General features: G+C 46.9%; 1 protein-coding gene across 1 annotated transcript in view; it reads left to right on the plus strand.

The window, feature by feature from the left end:
- BMERB1 (bMERB domain containing 1) overlaps window positions 1-19,547 on the plus strand; it is a 105,366-nt gene that overhangs the window by 50,329 nt on the left and 35,490 nt on the right. The window contains exon 2 of the mRNA XM_075010881.1: window positions 2,058-2,181. Coding sequence (XP_074866982.1) covers window positions 2,058-2,181 — 124 coding nt within the window. The remainder of the gene's footprint in view (window positions 1-2,057; window positions 2,182-19,547) is intronic.

Here is a 19,547-nt window from a genome sequence, read left to right on the forward strand (position 1 = left end):
AACACTGGTGTTTTCAATACTCACTTCTAGAATTGCTTGAGATCATACTGGGGTAGTTGCTCTGGATCATAGCAAATACAGGAGTATTTATAGATAGATGTAAATAGTATGTAAGAAGAAAATTACAATCTTAAAGTAAAGCATAGCATTCCCTTCTGTTTTCCATGCTCATTTTTTATTTTTATGTTTGTATGTTTGGCAGATTTATTGGCTTTAATTTTTTGTAGAATCCAGATGATTTCCAGCATCCTGTTGAAAAATAAATGGATATCAAAGCTATTTTTGATCCAGCCAGTTAAAATAACTTTGTGGCACTGAAATACTACAAAAAGCCAGTGATGATTACTGATTGTCTGATCCAGCAATGAAATGCAGCTTTACAAAGAGCAAATTTGGAAACCCAAGTAGTTCTATTGTAAAAGGATTTGCCTGTTAAAGGATTTTTGTCTTAAAAGCAAAAATTATCATTTGCTGTGTAGCATGAAAAGGCAAAAAATAACCCAGATAGTGCCAGTGAACCTGCTGGCCTGTTTAAAAAGTTTTTAAAATTCAAGTAACATTCCTTTACTATGTTTTGCATTTTTTTAAAATAATTGGAATGCAATCCATATTCATTGTTTAAATCTCCGGTGTGTTTTTTCCCCAGGATTCTTTAGACTGATTGGTCCTGTAGCTCTCACTGACTATTATATGTAACTCTGCTCTTTCTTTTTATGATAGCAGAAAGTGGCCCATGTGTTGCACTGTGACTTAGAACATTAGCGTGTCTACTTGCTCCCAGAAGGGCAAGAGGTGAAAGAGCTTTGTACGTAGGCACTAAGCACAGAGCAGAACTGCCACAAGGGCTGGATTTCAGTTCTCATTTAGGCACCAAAACAAGTGACTGGATTTTCAGAAGAGCTTTTTTGGAACATTTGGCTACACGTTTCCCAGGGGCGGGAATCATATAAATCATAGAAAGGGGAGCTGGAAAAGATCTATCAGAACATCTAGATCTGCCCCTTCCCTTGGAAGGAATTCTAGTAATGTTTTAACTGGGGGAAAAAACCAAAGCTTTCATTTTGTAGAGGATGCAAGTTGTGTTCATAGTCTGCTCCCTTTCCTTTAGCTTGTCATCTATTAGAACTACAAAACTCCAGGCCCCCTGGGACCTTCAATCAGAAGGGGTACAGTGGTGTCAAGGGGAAGCATGTTATGTACATTTTCTGGGCCTGTTTTGCTGTCACTTGCACTGCATAGCATAGGAAGGATGTGTCTAAAATGTGTTTCTCCTTCATATGGAATATCTGTGTATCAGATTCTTTTTCCCCAGGTTCAACCTGTAATACTAAAATTGGCCTGTCTGTTCCTGTCTCTTGCTGAGCACCTCTTACAAAGTACTGTGTACCTCCCACTCCACCTGACGTCCCCGGGGAATCATGTTTCCTAGCATTTCATAAAAAACGTTGTATGCTTTATTGGAGCAGACCCTTAGCCTCTTATATGTACACTCTTTAGCCTTTTCTCTGATAGGCCCATTTTTCTGTGCTATCCTTTTAACTCTAATCAGTGGAGGGCAAGGAAGAATTGCAGGAATTAAAGATGGAAAATTCTTATTCAATCATTTTCCATGTCTTTTCTAATGCAAGATTGATCATAATAATGATTTCTTATAGTTGGCAAGTTTTGTAGCAGTTACATTGCTGTATTTTAAAAGTCTGTAGTGATGAAAAATAAGGCATAGGAGCTCTGATGTAAAATGAGACACAGCAGTACATTGGGTTACTGTAGGTTAAGCTTTCTTATGAGTTGTAATGTATTCTGACTTACTGAAACATGTCAATTGATATTAGAGATTTATAAGAATCCTTTTATTTTTAAATGATTATAAACCATTGAAAGTAGCCAGCCAGACAAGAAAGGACCCCGTCAATCTAGTGGCCAGATACCATGTTCTTTGATACCCATCTTAATTATGCCATGGCCGTACACCTCTGTGATTAAGTTGCATTATTTAAGGTCCTGCTATGCCAGCTTGACCAGCCTCATTCATTTCCTGTCTTCCTTCACACACATAGATCAACTTGACATCATCTCAATGGCTGAAACAACAATGATGCCTGAAGAAATCGAACTGGAGATGGCAAAGATCCAGCGGCTTCGGGAAGTCTTAGTCAGGAGAGAATCAGAGCTCAGGTTTATGTAAGTACTTGCTCTTCTGGGAAAATGCTAAGCAAAATTAATCAAAGTGAGAGTTTAGGGGTTATTTATCTGTTTGGCACTTTAAGAAAAAAGAGTGCCCAGTTTAGCTGAATGCTCGCAAACTATCACTGGTGTAATGCTTATAAGAAGCACATGGGATCTTCTTAGAGGGATAAGGCAAGAACGCCACGTTTATTAAGAATACGGTATCATTACATTATCTGCATATGCTATACAGTAGTGCCTTCGTTTACATGAGAGTTCCATTCCCACGCACCCTCACATAACTGGAATTTCACGTAATTTGAGGGGCAGCTTTTTCCCTGGCAGAACACAGGTTCTGCAGCTGGGGAAGCAGCAGGAGCACCTGGAGCTCCTTTTGAAAGGTATGTCCTGGGGTTGGTGGCAGCTGGGGAGGGTTAGGCCTGGTGATGGGCTGGGGCCATGGAAGAGGAGCAGGGGTGTTAAGCCTGGGGTAGGCTTGGGCTGCAGGGGGTTGGGAGGTGGTGAGCCAGGGTGAGAGGGTTGACCTAGATCCATGCATGGGTGGTGAGCTGGGCTGCAGGTGGTTTGAAACGGGGCTGCGTGCAGGGTGTTGAACCAGGGACGGGGGGCTTGAACCAGAGCTGTGCGTGGTGGTGGTGAGCCTCAGCCATGCACAGGATGTGGGTGTGTTGAGCTGGAGCCACATGCGGATGGAACCCAACCCCTTAGTGGTGCACGCATCTTTTATAGCTTTTAGTCCATAGTCCAGGTTCTGTCCCACTGCCCCAGGCACTATGAGTCACCAATCAATGGCAGATGGGTTTGATCCTCTCCCACTGCCTCGGGTTTCTGTGTGACTCATCACCTACAGATGGGACTTAATCTTCCTCTCTGGGTGAATCACTGCTCTAGAGTCCAGGTCTCATTGTTTTTCAGCCACCAAGTCTTTGTTGTCCAAACAGGCTGGCTCCAGAGGGTAACTTCCTAAGCATCCAAATTCACACTTCCAGATGCACCTCACACACACCCATTTGCACACAGAGACAGCACAAGGTTACAGGCTAATACAGCAGAGCCCATCCCTCAAAATGGAGTCTCAGGTACAATATGTAGTTAGATACAAAGTGGTACAAAGCTCCTATCCTATACAGGATAAAAGATACAGGATAATGCAGGGAAATACAAAGATACATGCAAAGATTCTACTAAAATACACCTATCTATTGAAGGTTGCTACACTGGGAAATGATTTTTGAAGTTGCAGTGGAAATCACATTTTTATCCAACATGTTTTGCAGAATTTACAACAAGGCTCTGTTGCTTACAAAGGGAAGCAGTGGAGCAATATTTCTGGCAGAGTCTGTTTTCACACCAGAGCTCACATCTTACGTGGGAGTGAGTGTGGTGTGAGGAAACAAGTAAATTCTACTAAAGTTTCACCGAAGACAGTGGGACCTACACATGAATACCTGAGGGGAGAATTAGCACTACTTACATAGGGCCTGGTCCTGCTAGTGTCAATTAGTGATTAAATTGATTTCTGTCACCTGAGAATCTGGCCCTTTTCTGGTCCCACCTACACACATTTTAAAAGGACAAGTATAACGTATGATCCCATAACCCTTACTCATGCAAGTCATCCCATTGGCTTCAATGCACCCTCATTCTCCTCTTTGATTCACTTGTGTGAGTGAAGCAGGGCTGGGCCTCCTATTTTTTACAACAAATCATGAAAACATTTTTTTTTTAATCCAGGTCTAGAAACCGTACTGTGCTAGTGAATTTCAGACCAGAGCAAATGCAGAGCTATAGCTTACAATGTTTTGGAAATAACAGCTCGCTGACAGACTCCTTTATAATACTGACTGAAGTGATACCGCTATAATAAATAAGAACAAGATTGATTTTGTCACACCTGCTTCTAGGTAATCAAGTAAATACTTGACAATCGGCTTCTACAGAGAGAGAGTCAAGTCAAGCAAAAGCCATGCCAGGGACATTGTGTTTCCCTTGACATTTTTTTATAGCAAACATTGCAAAGGGATTGAAATCAATTATCCTAGTGAAAGAGTACAACAGTAGATGTCTGTCTGCCTGTCAGTCAGACTTTCCTACATCCTCTCTCTCACTTGGTTTATTTTTTCTTTATTTCCAGACTGCCTTTTTCATTTCCCAGTGCTTGTGCTTATAATTGTTCTCAACACTATGTTCTCCTGTCACATGGCACAGTCAGCAAATTAACTGGAGATGGCAAAGATCTATGTAGATAACATTGAAAAGGGGACTTTGCCAGAACTGGTGCCATCTACATTGCTGTTCCTGTGTTATCCATTATCTGAATACACTCTGCGTAATAGCCAGGAGCACTCACGCAGCTGCCCACCTGCTAAAGTAGGACAGTTTCTCTGGGCGCATACCATCTGTGCCACTCCACATTGACTCTGGGATGTATTTCAAAATAGGGATGGTGATAACTTTTAAAGACGTGCGTGGTCTGGGATCAGGCTGTTTTGTGGGCTGCCTCCTGCTCATTTTCTCCCTACAGCTGATGAGAGCAACTAGAATACTCTTGCTGTTGGTTAATGAGATGAGAATCTGAGGCTGGCCTCAGCAACTTCTCTCCAACAAGAGCCTCCAGCTTTGGCAATTGTTCCATTTGATAGTCCCTGAGAGCACAGGACCAGTGAAATGTTGTGGATAGGCTGCAAAATGTCTCTGTTTAGTGTATTTCTTCTGATTTTTAAAAATCTTCCATTTTATTCCTGAAAATGAGAGTAATATTGCCAAAGTCTCCATAAGCCAAGTCAGCAGGGGTTCTGACAGCCACTCAGTATGGATAGCTCATGTGATCTGTGGTGGGTTTTATTTTTATAACCCAAACCCTGCTCGCCCACTGAAGCTAATGATACAACCAACTCCCATTAACTTCAGGGGATCCAGGTCTAAGTGTTGTAGAGGTTCCACAGAAGGGCTGGGCAATAATTTTAGATGAGGAGGGCACTCCAAAATTTTGGCAAGTAGTCACAGGCCACATTTTTCTATGGAGAGGGCCTGAGGTGGAGGTTGGGTACAGAAGGGACCTCAGGGTGGAGGACTGAGGTGCAGGAGAGGGTGTGAGGTCTGAGAAGGAGTTTGTTTGAAGGCGGGGGTTGTGACCTGGGGCAGGTGACTGGGGTGCTGGGTCCAGGAGGCGATACTGGTGCAGGAGAGGATTCTGACCTGGGGAGGGATGTTGGAGGTGGTGCAAGGCCTGGGAGGGAGTTGGGGTGAGGTGCCAGAAACAGGCTGTGACTGGGAGGCACTCACCTAAGCAGCTCCTGGCCAACAGCACTCTCTGGTGGGTTTCCCTACCCACCAGCAGTCCCAGACCACTGGCTGCTCCATGTAGGTCTCTACACTGGGTGGAGGGCTTCCAGTGCTGCCTCATCCCAAGCAAAATCTCTTAGCTCCTGTTGGCCAGAAACTGGCAGGGTTAGGTAGCGGTTGAGAGAGTTGTTTTGGTTGCAATGGAGACTAAAATTGTGACTTAGGTGCCTAAGCACTTTTGCGGATCAGTGCCACAATGCCTAAAGTTAGGAACCTAGCTGAGAGGCGTGATTTCCAGCCCTGGAGCTCTGACTGAAGGCAATAATTGTTGTGGGACCTGATCAGCTCCAAAAAAATTCACAGCACTTTTGGAGGTGTCTAAATAATGATTTAGGTGTTTAGCTTCAGACAGTAAAGTTTTAAAGGGCAGATCTCAATATTTTGCTCAAGGTCGAAGAGGAACTCAGCATCAGAGTCCGATTAAAGACTCAAAAATTTCTGTCCCTGAATCCTGAGCTCAGATCATTCCCATCTCCAAGGACCATTGAGGCTATGGGCAACCATGGGCTACATTTGAGCAGCTGGGGCTCCCAGTATTTACAAGCAGGATTTTTAGAAACACTCACCATAGGCCTAAATCTATATCCTTTCAAAGCCAATTGTAAAATTCCCATTGATTTCAAGGGATGAAGGGTGAGGCCATCCCTCTACTGTTACAGCAGTAGTCTCAAACACTCGTTTTCACCAGAGGCTTGTTTTGTTTTCATTTAACTACAGAACAATTCTGAGAAGAACCCAAAGGGTTAGAACGATTTTATCAGTTCTATTTTTATAGCAAATTCAAAGTCTGTAAACCACAATAATAGAAAGAAAAAAAATAATGAAATCTACTGTTAGGTATCTATTAAGTAACAAACAAAATGAAAACATTGTAGGTAACATTTTTACTGGAGAGACAATATCTATTTAAACACTTCGGCTACGTCTACGCTGCATTCCCCTTTTGGAGGGGGAATGCAAGTGAGGGAGATAAAAAATGCAAATGAAGCACTGATTTACAAATCTCATACTTCATTTGCACAATCTCACACAATTGTGTTTCGGGAAGAGGCTTTTCCAAAAAGAAAAACAGCCATGTAGACAGAGTTCCTTTGGAAAAAAAACCATTTTCAAAAGAACCCTTCTTTCTGAAACAAAATAGGAGGACGGATTCTTTCGAAAACGGGCTTTTTTCACAAAGGAATCCCATCTACATGGCTGCATTTGTTTTTGGAAAAGCCTCTTCTGGAAATGTGATCGTGCGAGAGTATGCAAATGAAGTACAAGATTTGTAAACCAGTGCTTCATTTGCCTTTTTGATCTCCCTCATTTGCATTCCTCCTCCGAAAGGCAAATGCAGTGTAGGCGTAACCTTTAAGTTAATTTTTCTTCTTTTAATTCCAAATCTATAACAAGCCTCTATTTTCTGAAAAAATTACTTTTGCCAAATATATCAGTTTTATCACTATTGCATCACAGGGGTTAGGAAGATCGCTCCATTTTATAACAGTTTAATGAGTTAATTAAATATCAATAGCTTTTATTTTACACGGATAGTTGAATGTAGTTAGACACATTTTGTAGTTTTGTTATTAAAAAACTGTCTTGGGTACTTTTCTCATTTAAACCTGAACTTTCAGAGCCATTGACTCCTGGGAGAATCAGCGGCAAACACATTTAATAATAGAAACTTGACTTTGCTCTTGGCAAGCTCATGGTCACTGGAGGGGAAGCAAATTAAAAGAGACTTTTCCATTTCAATATACAAAGCTTCTAAAATAAAACCAATCACCAGGAACCTGCTGCTCAGTCCCATCTCATTTCACCAAAGGCTGCAAAAATGGACAGCTCCCAGGGGAGTAATGGGATTAGAGTATTTGTCTGCATTGTTTTTCTCTTAAAGGCTATCAGATGCTGTTCCAGGAATTTCTCCATTACCTGATGTTCTCTGCACACAAGAAGGGCAACATATCTCAAGTGAAGTTCATCTTTGCCTGCTGGGCAGGCCTGGATGAGAAGGGAGTTTCTTAGGCTATTGGGCCACATCTCCTATTAGCTTGTCAGGGTTAGTTCCAAATGTAGGGTTATAATTACACATGTTCTTGAATCCATCACTTATGCTGCATGTCCAGTACTGCCATGGTACTCTCTGTCTTGGTGGTCACTCGATAACGAGTAGGACATCTTCATGTCACCCTCCTATTTGTGAATCCGTTGGTGGCTGACCAGCCTGATTCTGGAGCTGCAGGTCTTATCACACAAGAGGCGATGTTGGTAGCTGTTGGAGGAGCGCAGGGCAGTTTTTGCTGCTCTTTTCACCTTCTCCACTTCTCCTTGTCTGCTCTGTGGTGAGACCTCTCAGATTGTGCCAGCCCCTCACGGATTAGCACTCTCCACTGGGGACGGTCCTGGACAAGGTTCGCCCAAGTGTTGACACGGATACTGCACTTTTGCATGTGTGCCTTCAGCATGGCTTTATATCGCTTCCCTTGGACCCCAGTGCTCCTCCATCTTTCCTTGAACTCCAAAACCAGATCTGTTGTGGTATGTGCCAGGCAGCAGCATCTACCCCAGCCTAATCCAACTCCCACCAGGAGCTCTGCTTCCATCTCCATTCTTATTCTCTCCCTGATGCACACAAACCACCACCTTCTCCCTCAGCCAATCCTTCACCTGTCAAAGCATCACAATGGTTTAGAGAGCTGGGTGCTACAGGCTTTCTGCTTGTGGTTTAGTATCACCAGCATTGCCTCCCAGCTGCTCCATGCTGCCATCTCTTCCCTGTCCTGCTCTTTTCTCTCCTAGTGTACCCTAGCCTGTGGATCTGGTGGAAGGGTTTTCGCATCCCTCAGTGATTGTACCAAACCCTATCCCTTTATGTATTTTAGGAGCTTTTGTCTAACTTTTTTGTATTCATATTTCACTGTGAATAAAAATAGAGGACCAGATTTGCAGGTGATGTCAATCAGAGTAGCTCCAGCTCTACTGAAATCAGTGGAGGGATACAGATTTAGAGCCCCAGAGAAGATGACCCAAGCTCAGCAGAGGGAGCAACAATAACATTCACGTATGCTGGAGGTTTTATGTGGCTTAACAATAATATACATGCATTGCTTTTGATTGTCACAAGATTTACTGCAGCACATTTTTTTCCAATGCAATATGTGCTGCCAGGAACATAGGATGTTTGGTGAAGAGGAATTCTCTGGGTTAGCATAGTTTCTACAGGTTGAACCTCTATAGTCTGGCATTTCCTTGTTCAGCTACCTCGAGGACCCAACCAGATGTTAGCCAGATGTTCACATATCATAGATGTGGCTAAGTTTCCCTTGGTCCCATAAAATTTGTTTACAGCCATCAGTCCTGGCTCTCAGTGTTCTTTGTTGTCATTTAGCTGTAATTTATCCCTAAATGTCTTCTAGGAGCCCCGTAAGTGGAGGAAGGGTAGGTGATGCTGCTAGACGATACTGACCTCCTTTGGCTCGGCAAATTCTCTGGTTTGGCACTGGTCAGGTCCTGAGGGTGCCAGACTAGAGAGGTTCAACCTGTGGTAGAAAAGTGGTGATGTCTGGCTGCTCAGCAGTCAATTAGTATTCTCCATTTCTTCTTGTCTTCTGTGTGTAATCAGCAAGAAATGGTATGTGATGTCATGTTCAATGTAATGTTCCTTCAGGCAGTTCCTTGTTTATGAGCTCTGTGTCACGCATCTGCTATGTTGCATTTTCTTTTCTTCTCTCTGTGCATCATGAGTTGCAGTTGAAGTAAACTGTCCCGTCTTTGTTTTGGTTTACAGACAGATCTGCTTACTTTGAAAGTGAAGGTGCATGAATCCAACTCTAGTTATTACAGTTGGTGCTGTACTGAACCGTACTGGAAAAAATTACTGGCACTACTTCTAGGCCCCCGACACAAAATGACATGAATGACTAATGAAGCTTGTAGGAAAAGCTTCACTAAGGATAAAATGAAATATGTTGCTTCTGTGTCACTAGGCGAATGCCAGCAGGTTACATTATGACGCTTGGGCTACGTCTACACGTGCACCCTACATCGAAGTAGCTTATTTCGATGTTGCGACATTGAAATAGGCTATTTCGATGAATAACGTCTACACGTCCTCCAGGGCCGGCAACGTCGATGTTCAACTTCGACGTTGCGCAGCCCGACATTGAAATAGGCGCAGCGAGGGAACGTCTACACGTCAAAGTAGCACACATCGAAATAGGGATGCCAGGCACAGCTGCAGACAGGGTCAACGGGCGGACTAGCGCTTCCGGGGCAACAGCTAGCCGCTCCCTTAAAGGGCCCCTCCCACATACACTCAGCCTGCACAGCACGCGGTCTGACGAGCCATATAGGCACACAGACCCCGAGCGCCGCAGTCATGGACCCCCAGCAGCAGCAGCAGCAGCAGCAGCTAGAGGTCCACCCAGCCCTCCCGGCAGGAACAGGGCTTGCCCTGGCTCTTGTCATGTTGGGGGCAGCTGAGCACCTTCTTGCCCCAGGGGAGGACATGCCCCCAGGGCAGCAGGGCTCAGCCCCTCCCCCTGCAGCACCCTGCTCCACCCCCTGCCTCACACGCCGGCGGCTGTGGAGCTACCCCACCAGCACCGACTGGTGGGAGCGGCTGGTGCTTGGGGAGTGGGACGACGACCACTGGGTCCGCCACTTCAGGATGACCCGACAGACATTCCTGGAGCTGTGCCAGTGGCTCACCCCCGCACTCCGGCACCGGGACACTGCCATGCGGCGTGCCCTCCCTGTGGAGAAACGGGTCGGCATCGCTGTCTGGAAGCTGGCCACTCCGGACAGCTACCGATCCGTGGGGCAGCAGTTTGGTGTCGGAAAGGCCACCGTCGGGGCTGTCTTCATGGAGGTAAGAGAACCCACAGGGGGAGGCCAGGGCAGGCCAGGGGGGCCAGGGCAGAGCAGGGGGGCCAGGGCAGGGCAGGGCAGGGCAGGGCAGGGCAGGGCAGGGGGGGCCAGGGCAGGGCAGGGCAGGGTAGGGGAGCCAGGGCAGGGCAGGGCAGGGCAGAGCAGGGCAGGGGGGCCAGGGCAGGGCAGGGCAGGGTAGGGGAGCCAGGGCAGGGCAGGGCAGGGCAGAGCAGGGCAGGGGGGCCAGGGCAGGGCAGGGCAGGCCAGGGGGGCCAGGGCAGAGCAGGGCAGAGCAGGGGGGCCAGGGCAGAGCAGGGGGGCCAGGGCAGAGCAGGGCAGGCCAGGGGGGCCAGGGCAGAGCAGGGCAGAGCAGGGGGGCCAGGGCAGGGCAGGCCAGGGGGGCCAGGGCAGAGCAGGGCAGGGGGGCCAGGGCAGGGCAGGGCAGGCCAGGGGGGCCAGGGCAGAGCAGGGCAGAGCAGGGGGGCCAGGGCAGAGCAGGGCAGGCCAGGGGGACCAGGGCAGAGCAGGGCAGAGCAGGGGGGGCCAGGGCAGGGCCATGCACACCCTGCTCACCCCTCATTGGGGCTGTCCCATGTGCTTTCTCTGCAGGTCGTGCGTGCCATCAACTCCATGCTCCTGCACAGGCTCGTGAGGCTGGGGGACCCACGTGCCACTGTCGCCGCCTTTGCCACCCTGGGCTTCCCCAACTGCTTCGGGGCTCTGGATGGGACTCACATCCCCATCCGCGCCCCAGACCACAGTGGAGGCCGATACCTCAACCGGAAGGGCTACCATTCAGTCATCCTGCAGGCCTTGGTGGACAGCCGGGGACGGTTCCAGGACATTTACGTGGGCTGGCCTGGCAGCACCCACGACGCCCGGGTGTTCCGGAACTCGGGCCTGTGCCGCCGGCTGGAGGCGGGGACCTACATCCCCCAGTAGGAGATCCCTCTGGGGGACACCACCATGCCCTTCTGCATCATCGCGGATGCGGCCTACCCCCTCCGGCCGTGGCTCATGCGCCCCTACACGGGCCACCTCTCCGCCAGCCAGGAGCGCTTCAACGAGCGCCTGAACCGTGCGCGCCAGGTGGTGGAGCGCTCATTTGGCCGCCTCAAGGGACGATGGCGATGTCTCCTCACCCGCCTGGATGCCAGCCCCAACAACATCCCCCAGATTGTGAGTGCCTGCTGCGCCCTGCACAACCTCGTGGAGAGCAAGGGGGAGAGCTTTCTTCAGGGCTGGGCCGCCGAGGCCGGCAGGGCACACCTCCAGCCACCTGCTGCCCCCAGTCGGCAGGTGGACCCAGAGGGGACCTGGGTCCGGGAGGCCCTGCGGGCCCACTTCAACGACCAGGCCGCGGGGTGAACTCTGCCCAGGCCCCCTAATGCCCGCCCCTTCCTCCCCCACACTCCTGCCCCAACGCCCACACCATGGAGCACCCCACCGCCCCCCCCCACTTGTCCAGGAGAAATGACAGCACGAACTTGTGGGTGAACGTAAATGTTTTTTTTGTCCTCACGAATTTTTTTTTTTTTTAAATAAAAAAATATATATATATGAAACAGAAACCAAAAAGGAGGGACAAACATTCAACAAAACCAAGATGGGCACAAATAAAACTATGTACAACAATAAAAATGAAAGCACTGTGCGCCATCAAAAGAAGAACAAAAAGCAGGGAGGAGAACGGGGAGAACTATGTACAGGGGGGGACGGGGCAAACAGGGGAAACACCCACACCACCCACCCAGTCCCCAAAGTCTGTCCAACAAGGGGGGGGGCCACGTCCCGGGCCCCTCGCCCCTACAGCCCAGCAGTGGGCGTGCCCGGCCGGGAGCTCCGCCGGGCCTGCAGTCTGGTGCGCGGCTGGGTGGGAGCAGGCTCCACCGGAAGGTAGCGGCGCCGGCGAATCTCGGGTGGCTCCAGGGGTCCCTCGGCGCGGTGGCCCTCGCGGGGAGGTGGTGGGGCGACGGCGGACGGCCCGGCGACGGCTGGAGCAGCCGGTGGTGGGGCTGCAGGAGCGGGCATGGCGGGCGGTGGCGCGGCTGGCGTGGCATGGGGGGCCAGGGAATCAATCAGCCGATTGATGGTATCCAGAAAGGCCCCCCATGCCTCTCTGCGCCAGGCCAGCGCCTGCTCCTGCAGCCGGAGGTGCTGCTCCGAGACCTCCAGCTGCCGGCGGAGGATGGCCAGCAGCTGGGGGTCTGTGGCCGCCGCCGGTAGCAGGCGCGGGGTCCGCCGTCTGGCCCTCCGCGGGGCCGGTGGTTCCTCGGCCGAGGGGCTGCCCTGGAGCGAGGGTCCCGGAGGGGTCTCCGGGACGACCGATGCCTCGCCGGCGCTCTCTTCCGGTCCTTCGGATGGTGCAGGTGCAGGTGCAGGACACAGGAGAGGAGCGGGGGGAAGAAGAATGGAGACAGGTGTTAGTGTGGGCCCCGAGCCGTGGCCTTTGTCCCCCCCGTCCTGTGCTGCAGGTTCCCCATCCCAGTCCCCGGGAGATGCTGCTGTGATGGATGGGGTTCAGGGGTCCCCCTGCCCTGCAGCCCGTCCCCTGGTGGGAGTGACTCTCACTTCACCCCACAGGGTCTGAGAGCAGGAGAGCTTTCTTAGGCCACAGATGGCCAGTTTCTGGCAGGAGTGACAGCACCAGCTGTCGGAAGAGACAGTCCTTCCAACCCGTCGTGGGGAGAAGACCCCAAGGGGGGCCCCTCTGGGATGCAGCTTTCCCCCTCCTCTGGCTGGCTGCCTACCAGCTCTCCCTTCCCCTAGCCTCTACCTGTGGCCCCCGCCCTCGCCCCCCAATTCCAAGCCAGCTCGGCTCCTCCCTCCTGTTTGTTCAGGGCAGAGGTGTCACCTGCCAGCTGTAGCGCCAGGATCCTCCTTTGGCCCTGGGAGCTCCTCGGCTCGGATGGCTCATATGTAGCCTGAGTCTCCCTTTGGCACTCCCCCCACTCCATCGCATGCTGCTGCTGCGGGGTGTCCCACCCCCTCCGCCCGGGGGCCCCTTGAGGTTCCGCTCCCCCCTGGCCCGGGGATGGGGCATGGCACTGTCATGCAGGGTGGCGGGGGGCAGGGGCTGATGGCTGCAGTGCTGTGAGGGCCATGGCCCTGGTGTCCTTGGGGCCATGGCCATGTGAGCGTGTGGGGGGCCCTGGACACATCTCTGTTCCCCCTGCCCCTCAAGCCCCAGGGTGTCCACCAGAGAGGGGTACCTACCTGTGGGTCCGCTCCCACGGTCCGGAGATCCCCGGGGGTCGGAGGCCCTGCTGCTGCTCCGGGATGGCAGGAGGAGGATCTTCAGGCTGGAAGAAATTTTTTCAGTCATTTAAATTGTTGATATTTTGAATAGGGAAAAAAAGACAAACGTCAAGCAAAATGCAATAATTTCCTGCCCAATCACAGAACTGATTGAAATATTTTGAATTTTTAAAAAGGAGGAATGAAAAGAATGCCTATGAAAATATTTGCTTTGTTCATTTACCACTTCAGTGACTCTGGAATGCATTGAGGCAGGGTGACAAAAACCAAATAGGAAGAAGGGGCTTTCGAAGTCCGGGAGGGGAGAAGAGGAGGGGCTTTTGAAAGGCCCCTGTCTACACGGGCAGCATGTTTTCCAAAAGCGGCACTTGAATCACGTGCGGCTGCCATTATACTAATGAGGCGCTGCATATTCATTGCAGCACCTCATTATCATTTTCCAAACTGCCTCATTAACATGCCCCTTCTGAAAGGAAGGGTGTTGTATAGACATAGCAAAGATGTCCATTACTCCTGGATCTAGTTCTGAAAACAGCAAAGGGAGTTATATAATTGGTAGCTGCCATCAAACCCAGGAGAGCCAGCAAGATGATTACTTCCAGGATGGGCAATCTCAAATTTGCAAAACCACTTTCGCTATGTTTGGTAACCTGCCCTCCAGAAAAAAAACTTTCCCTGCTTCTGAGCCCAGTACAGAACCCATAAATAAAAGGATTTGTCTGAGGTGGCCAGAGAGTCAAACTTTTGACACTGAGATGCAGAACCAGATCTGCACAAATGGAGATTGTAAACATGATGTGGAGTGACACGTCCTCATGTGAAGCAGACATTTGTAACCAATCATCCAAAAAAGGGTAAACAAAACTACCCGGTTTTCTCAGTTGTGTGGCTACCACACAAAGGCAGTTTGAAAAGATTTGTTCATACAATTGACGGGCCAGACAAGTGTACCTTGCACTAGGAATGGTTCCCACCACCACAAAACGCAGATATTTTCAATACTGTGCCTGACAGAGATACAAAAATTAATGTTCTTTAAATCAGGAGTAGTGAACCCATCCACAGCTGAAAACAAAGAAATTATGAAGGCCAGGGTTAGCATAGAAAACCAGAACTTCTAGACATACCTATCCAATTTTCCAAGATCCAAAATTTAACAGAGATTCCCTATCATGTTTATGTATCTGTGAAGTAGGAAGATATGTGCATTATTTTTACAAATATCATATGCCTCTCAGATTAGCTGCTTGATCATCTCCTGCCTGCCTGCATATCTAATTTGCATATGGAGTTACCCACACAAATGAAGGCACAAATACAGGTTTTGTAGCTGCAGCATACATATGTATGCATGTGTGAGCGTTTGGCACCTGTTATTTTCAAGGACACTCATTGATTTCACCTTGGAAAATTTGCCATTGAAATAACTCAGTCAAGGGAAAAATTCAAATTAAAATGATGGTGCAAGACAAGCACTATTCCTTTTGTCAAGTATTGGAGGGGTAGCCGTGTTAGTCTGGATCTGTAACAGCAATGAAGGGTCCTGTGGCACCTTATAGACTAACAGAAAAGTATCTGATGAAGTGAGTCTGTGCTCACGAAAGCTCATGCTCAAAACTTTTCTGTTAGTCTATAAGGTGCCACAGGACCCTTCATTGCTATTCCTTTTGTGTTGACCTTCAGGAGCTTTCTTCTGAAAGAGCTGAAAGTCTCCCAAAGGGAGGGCAGAATCACAGTTTAATGTGATGTGATGCAATCAGTGTATTTCCATTTCATACACTAAGCAGAAGATAAATATCTATTCCTAAACTAGTGTTGACCTAGTGTTTCACTAGAATGAACTAGCTGAGGACAGATCTACACTAGGAAACTAATATCAGAGAAGTAGCCGAATTAGTCTGTATCTTCAAAAACAACAGGATGTCTTGTGGCACCTTATAGATCAACAGAAATTTTGAAGCCTAAACTTTTGTGGGCAAAGACCCACTTTTGATTTCAGATATACAGTTCTAGCTATGGCAATTGTGTAGCTATAATGGACTTATCTGAAATCGACTTACCTGGTCATCTTCACTGAGGAAAGGCGAAGGGAGAGTTTCTCTAGTCAACCTCCCTTTCTTCTCGCATCTTGATGTTGACTCCTGATAGGTTGCTTTTGCGCATCCCTACCAGATATGCAAAATCGAACCCTGGAAGATTGACCCTGAATGAGCCAATCTTCCAGGGTAGTGTAGACATAGCCTCAATCAGTCTGGTTTCCTGACAGCACAGAATTCAGGTTGTAGCCCCAGTCCTGAATTAGTTCTTTTTGCTACTGTTAAGCATTCATCTTCTGCTGGTCTCTTGAATTAATGGAGAAAAGGCTTGAGCTGCAGGGATTTTTTTTACCTGTATTCAAAACTGTGCTGGGGTATTACAATGTTGAGGTGTGTCCTCAGGGTGGTGGACTGAGGAAGCCCTCCGGGGAGTGATCTTGAGGTGTTGCACCGAATGATATGGAATAAGGTGCCATGGACCAACAGTACCCAGGAGAAGGGAAACTCTGATTCCAAATCAGGGCAGACTGAGCTCGCTACGTTTTTTTTAGGCACATCAGTCTAGGAGAGGGTAACGCTGATTTCACACCTGCACTCTCTTTCCCCCCAGTGTCCATGTCATGGTTCTTGTGCCTGTGCATGATGATAGGTGAGAGAAGAGGGGATGGGGTGGGAACTCATAAGACAGCTTCACCGTAATCCAGTCAGATGTGAAGGTATCTCTCTGAAGGAGAGAAACCCAAAACTGCACTATTATTAACGATTATTTATCAAGTGTCATCAATATACATAGAAACAGAGAGGAAGCCGTGCTAGTCTATACACTAGCAAAACAAAAAGCAGTCAAGCAGCACTTTAAAGACTAGCAAAATAGTTTATTAGGTGAGCTTTCGTGGGACAGAGCCACTTCTTCAGACCATAGCCAGACCAGAACAGACTCAATATTTAAGACACAGAGAACCAAAAACAGTGAATATCTTTACACAGCATACAGCCTAACGCAGACAAGCCAAACATGCTAACCATATGCTGCACTACTAGACGGATTCATGCTTCAGTTTATTGTTAGTCTCAGAAGCATGTTAACACTCATAACTACAGTTACGGTAGATATGAACTGGAGAAGCACAGAAATTGATGGATTAATCAAAATAAAGCATGTTCGAATTGCAGGGAAACATCTAAAAGAGCCCATCACAAGATTTGGATTGGGCTTCATTTTGATAAATAGCCAAAAATATGGATGTTCTTCCAAGCTTATCTAAAGCACCTGTGCCCCCACTTCGCACAATTTTGTAATCCTCCCTCCCCAGTTCCCCCACACTGTCTCTGTCCCAGAAGATTCCATGTCTCCCTCATTCCATCCTTATTCTCCAGCCAACACTATGCTCCTAGCAAGACTGCTTGTCTCTTTCTGGTGGAAAGCCTTCTGACAGATGGAGGCTGCTATCTACTTCTAGTGATGAGTCTCCTCTTACATTCAGGCAGAACTTCCCTCCCGGCATATCAGCATAATCCATAGATCAGCTGGCTGGCTCACTCCCCAGCCCTGCCGTAGAAATTCAAATACTATTATTACTATTACAGGAATGTGGGGAAGGAGTGCTCTATTACTGTGTGCAGATACATGGAAAAAGGGACAGTTCCTGGGACCGAATCAAAATGAACAGGACCCAATTCTCATGGAAGCTAACACACTGGTGTGCACTGAAGACTATGTCTAAGATTTTCAAAGGGGTTAACACTTCCATTCAAAATTTTGTAGGTACCGGCAAATTAAAAAAGGTTGAAAAGCACTGCACTAAAGCATCTATACATCATTCTGGTAGTGTAAAGAAGCTTTAGACTGGACTATTTAAGGCTTTGTGCTGACAGAGTAGTGGAAAAGGCTTTAATGTAAGTGAGAACTTGTCTGTCTTCCCAAACTGTGTTGAAAGGTGATCTCAGGGAGCAGTGCTGGTCCACAGACTGGTCATTGAGGACCACTGTGCTAGAACATCTAGAAGCTTCCTAGATGGTAATAATCTTGTCATGTCTTCCTTCATCTATTTTGTATTGTTCCAGGACATTTACATGTCCAGAATTTTAAATCTTGCAAATATTGCTATTTATTTGTTCTCTAAAACTATTTCAGCTTCAATAAGTTATGAGTTTCTAGGTGGTATTCTTTTGTGACCTGACCTATTCACTGCTACACATTTCCTTTTCTTTTCCCTCTTTTTTACTCTGTGTCCCAATCTTTGTTCTCCATTTCTACACATCTCCTCTCTCTCTTCCCCACACTTGGACAAATATGCTGGACCTGGGCTCCTAGTCACGCTTTAAATGTGTTTGGTCAGAGTTTTGCCAGGTAACAGAATAAATCGGTGGATGTCTTTTTTTTTCAAATATGGGTGAATGGAGATCTCTGAAAAGGATACATTTAAGTTACAATTTTCTTTAATTATATTGAGCAAGATGATGCATTCTGGAATGTTATTATTTGTGTTTCCAGCAAGTATCTTTTTATTTTTAAATGTGCAATGACTATGATAAATGGAGTAGGATAAATGTGTTATCAGCAAAGGAGTTAAAGAATTGCAGACACTATGTTTATGTTGCAGGATGCCTGTATCCTTAAAAAAGGAACAGCATAAAAGGCAGAAATCTTATTATTTGTAATGAGCTGATGAGGTAAACAATTATTAAGAAATCTGTATGCTGAATTTGTGATAGGGTTATTATGCACCTGTAGAATAGGAACTGGAGCATTGTCTAGTAGCTAGAACAAAAGACTGAGAGCCAGAAGCTCTGGATTTTATCCCTAACCCTGCCCCTAACTTGTTTAATCTCTTTGGAACAAATCTTGTGCCAAAATTAAAAAAAAAGTTATTAATTTGGGGTGCTTCTCTTTTTGAGAACACAGCTGCAGATACCTTGGGATTCAGCTTCAGAAGTATGTTGAATAGTTCATCTCCATATATGCCAAGATTCTCTCTAATAGCTTTAATATCCCTATATAATGGTATTTTAACTATAGTGCCCTGCTTTTGCTCATAAACATATAATAGATTTTTTTTTTTTAAATTTAAAAGCAAATGATTATAGGAAATAATGAAATAATTCCAGTCAATTTCTAAGAGGGTAATTCATTGAAATGATACATTGGTAAATAGAAAAATCATAAAAAGGAGTCATTTCTGGTTTTTGTTAGATCATCTGCAGCTGCAGGCACAAAATGATTGTTTAAATAAATGGAAGGGTGAAAACAATTGGAATAAAGTACAGCCATTGTTTCCAACAAAAGGAAGAGGGAAGAAGAATGATTATGATCAGCATGCAGAAAAATTTTGGAAAGGAAATAGTATTGACAGGCCAATGCAAAACAGCACAACTTCTTTTATCCAATGTGTTTTATTGAATTTTACAACTGGGCATAGCAGTGACGTAAATTAGTGGTTATCACTTGATGGATGATGCACTAATGGTTGGTTCCCTACAGGGGAAAAAAGTGTTTTCATCAGACTATAAGTGTTCACTGTTTGATTTTTTTCTCATTAAAAGAGAAACTGGTATTTCATAAATAGGTGAAAGTTCAGTTCAGCTGATAAATGGGACTCTGCATATCTTCAATGGATGGATGAATACTTTACAACCAAATGCATTATGGGTGAGCTATCACTCAAAGATCAGCCAGCCAACTCCAGACCCTTCACAAAAGGATATTTTGTGATGTCATTCATCATTGTCGGACTGGGTCTGTCAGTTTCTGATATTATCCCAAATAACGGAGAATTTATTTGTTAATGGATGATAAATCCCATAACTGGTTTCTAAATAAACCATTAATAGATAATTAAATGATTGAAGAGCTATTGATATAGTTGT

Source organism: Carettochelys insculpta, chromosome 16, assembly GCF_033958435.1.
Source record: "Carettochelys insculpta isolate YL-2023 chromosome 16, ASM3395843v1, whole genome shotgun sequence".
NCBI lineage: Eukaryota > Metazoa > Chordata > Testudines > Carettochelyidae > Carettochelys > Carettochelys insculpta.